Source organism: Serpula lacrymans (genome assembly GCF_000218685.1).
Source record: "Serpula lacrymans var. lacrymans S7.9 unplaced genomic scaffold SERLAscaffold_1, whole genome shotgun sequence".
NCBI classification, from domain to species: Eukaryota; Fungi; Basidiomycota; class Agaricomycetes; order Boletales; family Serpulaceae; genus Serpula; species Serpula lacrymans.
Genome location: NW_006763290.1, coordinates 971,207 through 982,826, shown reverse-complemented (window position 1 = coordinate 982,826; position 11,620 = coordinate 971,207). Strand labels below are relative to the sequence as shown.

General features: G+C 40.7%; 1 protein-coding gene across 1 annotated transcript; it reads left to right on the top strand.

Annotated features, from left to right (window-relative positions):
- Window positions 1-1,930: 1,930 nt before the first annotated feature.
- On the top strand, window positions 1,931-2,236 carry SERLADRAFT_345253 (uncharacterized protein; the record flags this gene model as incomplete). Its single annotated transcript, XM_007312114.1, has 1 exon — window positions 1,931-2,236. A coding segment is annotated over one exon (306 nt), but the record flags the coding sequence as incomplete, so codon positions are not given.
- Between the last annotated feature and the right edge of the window lie 9,384 nt (window positions 2,237-11,620).

The window sequence follows — 11,620 nt, the reverse complement described above, 5'->3', positions numbered from 1 at the left end:
TCACTCTGCTTATTATCTGGACCTCATCCACTCTGATGTACACCAAGTCTCCTCCCCTTCATTCTCTGGGTATCGATATTGGGTCACCTTCATTGATGATTACACTCAATTTTGTGTTGTTGTCCCTTTGAAGGCCAAGTCAGATTTTTAATGCTTTCAAGAGTTTTAAGGCTTATGCTGAGACTTAGCAAAAAATCAAGGCTCTGCGTGATGACAAAGGGGGAGAGTACATCTCCAAGGAGTTTGAGCAACTCACAGATGATCATGGCATTGTCAGACAGCATACCACCCAGAATAGGCCTCAGCAGAATGGAGTTGCAGAAAGAGCAAACAGGCTTCTCTCTGAAAGAATCACTACCATGTTTTCAGAGTCTGGATCAACCTTCTAAGCTTCCAAATCACCCTCCTCATCGCTCACCTTCTCCTGGCTTGCTTATTGCACTGAGACGCTGTCTATCACAACACAATGGGATCCACACCCGTGTACAGTGATTCTGGACCTTCTGGGCATGCAACCAATCAGTATGCTTTCCAAGTACGCCTTGGTAGCTTAGTTGGTAAAGCACCAGACCATGAAAGCTGGAGTCCCAGGTTCAAGCCCTGGCCAATGCATATTTTCTCATACTATAAACAAATGTCATAATTTGTCACTGTCTTGTTGATAAAGTGTTTGATATGGGATAGCTACCAAAGCTTCTTCATCCTAGGGTTACCAGAAGTTTACAATCTAAGCTGGACAATGGGTAATAACCTAGTTCATTTGTGGGGTGGAAATTGATTATCCCTTTTGTTGTGAGTATGTCGATAGTCCTCGTGCTCTGGAAGACTAATATAACAATGGTAGATATGTCCTTGGTGATATAGAGGACAAGTGGTAGTATGTGAATAGAAGCATGAGAGTATGTGTGAGCTTGAAGTGTTACATGACTAGCTTTAAGATATAGCCAACACTAGGTGTGACAATGATAGTCCTCACTTGTTGAGAGACGAATATAATAAAGATAATAGTGTCCTAAACTTAATAAAGGATAAGCTATGATACACTGATGGTCAATAGAAGGGTGAAGCAACACTTGACTATGCTTCAGTGACTGACTGCAGATGAGCTTACACCAGATCAATAGATGACTGATATAAGTTTGAGATGGACTATAGAATACTAGAGCTACTTGTGGCAAATAATAAACAATCACAGACTGTAATTACACTTGGACTACTGTTATCTGTGACAGACATGACTTGATGACTAAGCTTCCTAGGGTGGGCAATACCTCTTGTATGCTTCCTAGGCAAAAGCTAGTTGACTTCTGAGTGGTTGTCTACTTATGTGGGGACTGCTTGTAGTATAAGCTTTTTTTTTATTAGGTGGAAAGTTGGCCTCCTTATATACCTTTTGGCTATAGGGGCTCCTTCCTAGTTGGTAATTACAAATGGTAGTACCAAAATATCTAATAGAAATTCAAAAGGCCAGAATCATTTATTGGGAATCTAGATGATTCTAGAGTGGTCTTTTGAGACTAAGAATAGAAAAGTAATCAGCAAAATATGACTCAGTCAGGCACAGTGTTCTATTTATAAGAAACAAATGCCAATTCAGCCTTCTCCACAGTAAATCAAGAATTTTGGAGAATTTCCTTATTTGGAAGCCCTCCAAAAGTATCCAGACTAATAGGGGCGTGAAAGTATTACCTACTCCCCAAAAACCGAAGTGATTGCTGAAGTGGTTGTTGAAGAAAAGGCAGATTATGTCATGGGAAATTCACTTTCCCTTTTCAAAAACTGACCATGGGCAAGCCATGTGGTCAGATTTCAGGGTGGCTGCCAGTGGCTGACAGTAAGCGTGATACAAACATTCTTGTTTGGCTCATATCTCCAAAACTAGCAGTCATCAAAATATAAAACTTTGTGATATAGTGCTGAGCTGGGACATTTTACTGTGACGATACCACTTGACTTGACGCTCTGGCATCGTAGATTGGCTCACCACCATCATGCTGATGTCAAGGGACTGATACAGAGAGATCTGGTCACTGGGCTTACATTGGAATCAAAGGCTGCTTCTGATCCTGTCTGTGAACCGTGCTTGTCTGGCAAGATGCATGCCAATCCATTTCCCTCATCTGATACTCGCTCTGCTCATCCTTTGGACCTCATCCATTCAGATGTACACCAAGTCTCTTCACCCACATTCTCTGGATATTGTTACTGGGTCACCTTCATTGATAATCACAGTTGATTCTGTGTTGTTGTGCCTCTCAAGGCCAAGTCAGATGTCTTTGATGCTTTCAAGAGATTCAAGGCTTATGCTGAGACTCAATTGGAGCGTAAAATCAAGGCTCTGCGCAATGATAAAGGGGGGGGAGTACATGTCCAAGGAATTTGAGCAATTCACAGATGACCATGGTATTGTCAGACAGCATACCACCAGGAATTGTCCTCAGCAGAATGGTGTGGCAGAGAGAGCAAACAGACTTCTGACTGAGCGTATTACTGCCATGTTATCAGAGTCTGGACTGCCTAACAGCTTCTGGGGTGAATGACTGTCCACTTTGGTGCATGTTTGGAATAGGTGTCCCACTGATGCAGTGGCCCATGCCACTTCCTTTGAGTTGTGGTATGGACGCAAGCCTGACATGTCTCACCTTTGCGTTTGGGGCTGCACTGCCTATGTGCATGTGCAAAAGGACAAGAGAGGTGTCTTTGGCTCTCATAAGGAGAAATGTGTGTTCATTGGTTACCCTGAGGGTTTTAAGGGATGGAAATCTACAATCCTACCTGTTAGTTTTGGTGATTCTGCACCTAGTTGTGCTATCTATTTTCCCTTCTTTCTAAATCACTTTCCTCTTTATTCTTTTTGCTCTATTGTTCAGTATTCACTGAGCATTCTATAATTTTGCCTTTGTGGCTGATTTGTTTACCTTTGTTTACAAAACTTCGGACTAGTATTGCAGAGTCCAGTATTCCTATTCTTTAGTTAATCATACTGGACTCTAGTTCTGTCCCTGTTAGCTCTCAGCAAGTGGCTAGACACTATCACAACACAATAGGATCCGCACCCGTGTACAGTGATTCTGGACCTTCTGGGCATGCAACCAATCAGTATGCTTTCCAAGTACGCCTTGGTAGCTTAGTTGGTAAAGCACCAGACCATGAAAGCTGGAGTCCCAGGTTCAAGCCCTGGCCAATGCATGTTTTCTCATACTATAAACAAATGTCATAATTTGTCATTGCCCACAGCACAGGAATATTCACTCATTATGTTGTATGGTGTCAATGTGACAAACTGAAGAATAACCGACACTTTTAGCTCCTCAGAACAAAGTTGTTCCCTACCAGCAGCCTCTAGCCTCCAGCCCCAGACTGCTTTCACATTTAAAGCATTGATTGCATCCCAGATTGGCGCTTTGGAGTGTAAAACTACAGCAATGAGCTTCTATCAGAAGCTGAGGCACCTTTCTAGCAATGCATTCCCTCACCTTGCATCTGTAAAGTCTTCACTAATCTCATCTAAAGTAATAGCATTTTAATAATCTGTTTTCCAGGATCAATACCGTGAACTCATGAGGGTGTCCAGGAAATATTGAGACTTACTCAACTGGAAGCAATTTGGATTTAGTCATGATGTAGAGACCCAACCAAAAAAATGGAGATTTTGCCCTATTTTGTGCTGCATGCCCACAACCTGGTATTAATCTTTCAGTGAATTGGAAGAAAAAGTATGAAAGGTGAGGTTTTGGTTAGATTCATGTTAGCCCTGACTTGCATGTAAAGGATGTAATAAAACTAAGTGAAACTCAGCTGCTGCCCAAGAGGCTATAGAAATGACTGAGGTATTCCTATACTAAACCCCCTACTACTTATACTCTATGGAGTGGTGGCTATGCTCCATGGAGAACAATGGCTGCTTCGGCAGAGATCGGGTTTATCCGGTTTTGTCAGACGCTTCCCAGAAGTTCTCAATTGAACAGATCCTTCCCTACAACTGAGGATTATTGTCAGCGTCAAAGATGTAGTTGCTGAGCACTCTCTTCCTAATGGTAGCAAGGAAATATAGAGTAGATCAAACTTGTTCTATCCTACTGTTATACAGGGGTTTATATACTGAGTAGGTAGTGAATTCTAGCTCCTCTCTAAGCTGGGTTTATATGTAAGAGCCAATAGCATAAAGACCTCCAGGGTCAAGGGCAAGAGGTTATAGTCCAAAAGGAGTATTCTAGGGGAAATAGTAATAATAGGTCAGGAGTATATAACCCTAATATAACTAAAAGGAGTATCCTTGGAAGAACCATGATCAGCTGGTATAGGCTATGGCTGTGCGTCCAACAATGGAATAGAAAGACAAGGTAACAGTACAAGGGTTGAGAGATAAGAGATAATATGAGATGATGTAATACGGGAAGATATGATAGTGATAGTTGATAATCACTGGATAAGGAAATGTAGTCCAATAAGTAGAAAGGAAAACATTGAAGGAAAATGAGAGGTTATAGAAATTTGTGACATGGGGTTACCCACTTCTCATATGGACAATTACCAGAAGAGCATGGGATCATCCCAGCTTGACAGGGACAAATATCAAAAGAGGATGGGATGATTCCAATCCCATATGGGAAAATCCCAGCAAGAGATGAGATGATCCCAGCTTGAAGTTACACTCAAGATTTCCCAACATCTGTGACATTGTGAAAAGCCTATGTTTATAACAACAATAAGCGCTTCTGAGGAAGATAATAACAAAATTTTCTCCTTTTGGTCCTTCAATGGATGGGGTTCTGGTGGAGAAGCTTTGAGAGCTTCCTGCTGAGATTTTGAGAGTAATAATCAAGCAGGTCCAGGTGAGGTTAGGAGTTTGAATAGTGTAAATTCATGTTGGTGTTTTACTCTACTACAGAAAGGCTTATATAGGAGTACTGGCTAAGTAGGAAGGCGGCCTGATATCTAACTAGCCAATGATAAATAAGAGGCAAAAGTGGTGAGATAGAAGTAAAGGAATAATGGTCCAATAGTAATAAGACCTCTAGGACATAAGACAAGATAGGAGAACCTATAGAGAAATGTCCAAAGATAGATAAGGCCTGCTATCAACCAATGGGAGAAACTTCCAGGAGAATCCTAGAAGTAATGACAAAGGATAAGCCTAAAGTTAATAGGCAAATAGTGGTACAGGGTTAGAAAAGGATGTGAAGGAAATAATGACAGCAGCAAGGGAATAAGTGCTATTGTAGAATCAAAGATAAGTCCAAGAAAAATGAAAAAAAAACAAGGAGGTAAATAGTGCAATTGTAACGCTTGATATGGACAAGTACCAAAAGAGGATGAAAGGAGGATAGGATCATCACAGTTTGATATCGATCAATGTCTGAAGGGTAAAGTATTAGTCAGAGAAAATCTTAGAATGAGATGGGATCATTTCAGTCCAATCTGATTTGGAAAAATCTCAAAATTGCATAGGATTATCTCACCACATCACAGACAAATCCATGCAGGGGACAAGACCACCCCGAGTGAGAATAAAATAGGAAGATCCCACAACAGGAACAGAATTATTTAATAGTATGCTTAGGCTACTGGTGACTTAACATGACAGGGAAAAAAATAGTCCCAAAATGCACTAAGGTTATTTTTGTAACATATTTTCCAGCAGTTTCTATTTTTTATATGTTGCAGCATTTGGCTTGTAAACCAACTATTATGTTATGGTAGGACCTGGATGAACCTAAGGTTAATTGGGACAGTAATTCAGAGTAGCCCTCATATAGGTTCATCCCAAGTCACATGAAATTGCATAAGCATGCAGAGTACACCTTTCAGCCATTTTGGTTTTCACACAAATTTATAATCAATTGTATGGTATCTTTGTGCATTTTTTAGTTCAAACATTTGGATGAAGCTACACATTTCAAAAAGATATTATATCTTTGGGATCAGCACATTAAATAAATCCATGATATATTTTTGCTTGGTTGAAAGTAGGATGAGCTTGAATAAAAGCTATTGTAATCCTGCATATTTATGTGCTTAGTATTGTCAAATATGTTGTATGCCTTTTACTACAAGCCATTTTATATAACATTGAATAAAATCCATCCAGGGTGGATAAATCTATTTTGTGATATACAATAAATTATGTGATAAGTAGGAATAAAAAGGTTATATAGAGCTAAGGCAAAGAGATATGGTTGAATTATCTTCTAATCAACTGAATTAAATCAAGTTAATTTGTAAGTCGTTATATGTCACAATTAGTCACACCAATTTTTGGTCAAAGTCTCCTCCATCAATCTATAGCATATGATATCACACTAGAAGCTAGACAAATGAAGGTTCAATTAAAAGTAAACACCATTTGAGATATTATATTATAAATGACAAAGGCAGGTAGTATTATACTCTGCTTTATGGCTATTAGTACTATTGATAATGTATTGATATTGGCTACATTCATCACCATTAACATATATCTTCCTTCTTGATAGTCATTTATGCAGGAACTATCTTTGCAATCAAGCCTCCCTGACACCATATGATATATGACAAATGTCTGGGATTATCCCACCATAACAAATGGTCTGATACCATGGGAAAGTCCCAGAAGGGTGGTATTAGTATTATCCCACTTCTGGGAAGATCCCATCCTTGCTACAGCACTTGGGATGATACAAGGAAAAACAAGCTTTTAGCTTTATACATTTACACAGATAGTTGAAGCTAAATACTTATGTTTGGGAGGTGACTGAAGTGTAGTGAGACTACCTAATGGTCAAAGTCATATATTATTACTCCTAAGGAACGTGATCTAAGCACTGGATATATCAATGACTCTCATATCCACAAGCAAGATCAACAAAGTAGGCTACAGTCCACTTTGAAAAGGGCAACTTCAGAATACTGTCTCTGAGCCCCAAAAGACAGACAACAGCCCTGATACCTCCCAAACAGGGCCTACACCAGGTAGATGACGCATCCCCACCTCAAAATGCAATAATCTGAGCCAAACCTATAGCACTAAAAATGAAAATGGATGAGTTACTGTACATAGGGCAATGGGGCACTTCTCACACAAAGGTCTAAAGAAGCTCATTGAGTTGGACATGACTATAGGATTGACACTGGATATCTCTGTTGAGAAAAAATTATGCAAACCATATGCAAAAGCCATGTCCAAACTATTCCCTCAGGGATCTTTGAACTGTGCTAAATTGTATGGAACAGGATATATACAGATCTATGGGGACCAGCATCAGTGGAAGATATATCAGGAAAGCAATACCTGCTTACCTTCACAGACAACTATTCCCACAAAGTCTACATATGTTTCTTACCCACAAAAAAGAGGTCTTCATTGAATACAAGAGATTTGAGGCCCTGCTGTTAAACCATAATAATAGGACATCCATGAAAATCCTGAGATCTAGTAGAGGACGGGAATACATGAGTCTTTCTTTCAGCAACCAGTTGAAAGAGAAGGGCATAAAAAGAGAACTTACCTTACATGATTCCCCCCAGCAAAATGGCACCACAGAATGTCTAAGTGGCACTATAGTGGAATACACTTGAGCCATGCTAATAACAGCAAAACTCCCAAAAATTTAATTTGGTGAGGTGATGATGCATCTAGTGTGGATTAACAAGATGTTTTGATGGCAAAATGCTATATAAAATGGTTAGTGGACAAAAATGAGATTTAAGTGGACTATATGAATTCAACGCCATAGTCTATGTCAAGGATTTTTCAGTAGGGAAGCTGGATTTGCAAGCTAAAAAGGGACACTTCATTGGGTATGACTCCAAAAGCAAGGGATATTTTATATACAGTATTGGTTGAGAAAAGAAAAAACAACCATCAGCTCAGACAAAAATTTCACCAATGTCCTCCCACAACCCCATGTCAAAACAACACCTGAAAATGTAAAGGCCACCACCAACGACCTCTGAGACAATTCAAAGACAGAAAACTTACGAAACAGATTACTGCCTGATGATGTGAAGAGAGACAGGCCTGTTCGTACCATCACTATCAAACTGCAGGGATATTACCAAGTCCTAAATGACAGCAGACTTATTGTTGCTAACACTGCCAACTTACATAACAACGACTACATGTCAGATGACAATGCACTCAAAATGGCCATGCTTGCACACACACTAGATGGTGATAGTCCGCCTATAAGGCAGGCTTTAGCAAGTCCTAAAAGAGACAGGTGGATAGATGCAATAGATGATGAACTAAAACAAGTGAGGAAATTACATACCTGGGACCTTGTGGCACCTCCAGACAACATTAACATCATAAGAAGCCACTTTGTGACCAAAATCAAACACAATGAAAAGGGAGCAATATCTAAATATGGGGTCAGTCTGGTAGCAGATGAAAACAGACAAAAGTACAGTGTTGACTATACCAAAACATACTCTGCTATTGCATGACTAGTGTCACATTGAGTTATCCTTGCCCATACCACTTCACTTGACTGAGAAATTGACCAAGTGGATCTCAAAACTGCATACCTCAAAGCTAAACTTGAAGAGGATGTGTTCATAAAGCTACTGTCAAAATTACTAAGACCTGGCAAAGAAAAATTAAGTGGTAAAACTCAGAAAAGGGATATATGGCCTCAAGCAAGCCAGAGTAAAATGGTACAGAAAACTGAACAACACATTTCTATGACTAGGCTTCAAACAATCAGAATATGACCACACAATATTCTTCAAACGGACACCAACCAAAGAAATTGTTAGACCCCCGTAGGAGGTGTCTGAGGTCCTGGGCTTATCATAGATAAATACACCATGTACCATAATTAGAGACAAGTCACACCATCATATACAATTATTGCGTAGTTCTTCCCCTTTGGTACCTGGTTATCCCCCTACTCCATCTGGTGACAGGAAGGAGATTATCTTACCTCTGTTACTAGTTGACCCAGAGTTTAGGCTTTTTTCTCCAGTCCTGTTTATTCAGTTGTACTCAAAAAAAGCCCAGAGTTTGAGCTTTCTCTTTTTATTTTTGTTCATTCAGAATTATTTTACATAAAGCCCATTCATTCTCATTTTAGTATCTGCTAATGTTTATGGGTGTTATACAGGCTAATTTTGGGACACAGGCTCAAATGAGCCCAGCCAAAGTAGTCTCGGGGCACACACAGCACAAGTTTGCCATCAATCACCTTATTAGGCAAGTCAAGCTCAAAAATGCATACTGTGGCACCACCAAACATGAGGAAGTTGCTTGGACACTGGCAATAGTCATCCAGCTATGGCTGATTGGACATCTAAGTGCTTCATTCTGGACAACCAGTCTGCCAAGATGCTCCACATTTGGGATCCCATAGAGCTGGGTATCCAGCAGGCAATGGCTGCCATATCTGAGTTCACAGCCACATGCTCAACCTCTTCAAAAACCCACTTGGATGCCCAAGCCGCAACCAAACACCAACCAGAGACCATATTCCCACTCCATTAACACCACTTCCACCTAAGAAGAGGCCACCAATGTGGTCATCCATACAGCGACAGTGGAAAAGACAGGTACAAAGTGTTACAACCGAGTTAGTTGATGGTATACAAAAGGAGGACTCACTGAGGAGTCTCATTGATCTATGGGTATTTATACTACTACAGTGTGTTTGTACATATGTACTATACAGTTGTTAAGGGTGATGGCTAATAATGTCATATGGTGTAGCCCTTGTGACCAGCTCCACCACTTGAGAGAGTTGTATCTAAAAATAAAAGAAGCAGTGCAGCGCAAGAGAGTGAAGATACAAGTGACAATTAAAAGTAAGGAAAGTATTACTGTATTATGCCCATCATTGACAACCCGGCTGGGTGAGAGGCTGCTCATCCAAGACAATCCAGCTGGGTTAGGATATAAAAGGGTGCTTGTCTTAGACAACCCAGCTGGGTGATAGGGTACCCTGTCTTAGACGATCCGGCTGGGTGTGAGCACACCTATCTTAGACAAACCAGCTGGGTGAAAGTCTTCTTGTTGAAGACAATCTGGCTGGGTGGTAGGGTGCCCCATCTTAGACAACCCAGCTGGGTGAGAGGACACCCATCTTAGACAACCTGGCTGGGTCACAGGATGATGAGTGGGGAAGAGTGCAATAGATTGCTGAGATGCAGTATGGTCTTACCTCCACTCTTAATAGATATCTGAGCTTTTATTAAATCTTGATAATTCTGCCCTCTAAGGTCCTGATGGATTTGAAGCATCCATGAGACATCTTTGAGTATATATCTACATATAGCAATATTATTATCAACCTGAATATTGGTATACCCAGGTCAAAGACATTTGTCTCTGTGCTCTCTTTTGGTTTCTCTGTCACAGATGGAGCACTGACACTGAAAACAGGCCCTCCTTTTCCATTGTACCCTTGTTTCAATGTTCAGGCACTGGTCACATTGAATATCCAGCTTTTGATGATGACTTTTGTACACTAGGGACCCCTATGTCAAAGACTGAGGGCCTGGGCATCCCTAACTTTGTGCTCCTGGGATTGTTACAATTAGGTATCTTGCATGGCACCCCAATATTGAATATGTTTTTCCCGGGGTTGCTATTAAGTCTCCTGGATGGCACCCCAATATTGAAGACATTTTTCCCATTACAATTAGGTCTTTTGTATGGCACCCTAATATCAAAGATATTGTCTGTAAGGGTGGGTGCTGTGGAGGGCACAGAGGAAGGACCCGGTGAGCATTCAGATGAGCCGGACCCCCCCGGGGATGGTGAATTGTCTGGCAAGCCAGTTAACTCATTTGAAATTGCTGATGAAATGTATAAGTGTATGAACTTACAATTCATGGTTGTTGGGTCATATATGGTGGATAACATGGTGGGTAACATGGGTAAATCTGAAGAAAAATATTTCAAGATGGTGGTGGAGTAAGATAGCAGACATGAATATTTGTCCACAGTTGTCCCGTTTTAAGAGAGGCAGAAATAATATGTTGCCTTGACCCTCTTGGAACAACAGGTGTTGTTTGGTGGAAGTCCTCCTTTGGAATACGTGATGGTTGTTGGAACTTATACCCTGGAGGTATGTACCCCTTTGACTAGTTAATATAGTTGCCCGGGTGCTCCGCAAGGCTGGTCCAAGGTACTGAAGCCTTTGTGTTTCCAGTGGAAATCTGGTAATATGTCATCAGGAAAGACCTGATGATAGCCTGTAGGTCTGAAAAGGTTGCCAGGGAAGACAGATCCTCATCTACAAGGATGGGATATTCATTATTGTCGAGTGGAAGCTTAATCTTTTCTTTCTCCTTGCTTGGTAGGCTTTCCTTTGGCACAGACCCATCTATATCAGCTACATACAGTTTAGTACTCTGGGATGTTTATTAATTAAGCTGGAAACTTACCAAACTGGCTTTGTGCATACTTTCCACAAGCCTCCCATATCTTTATGTTTTACCAGTTGGGTTGTACCTTGCTAAAACGCTCAAACCCGGCTTCGCCATTTTGCTCATGGCTGCAATTAAAGCGGTCAGTTTCAGTAACAACACACCCGGACACACAAATGCTTCCATTTGTATCTCTATGGGCAGTGAGCACAAAATTCAACATTCCTAGATCCCGGCTCGCTGCATCTGAAAGTCCTTCACTACTTTCCTACCC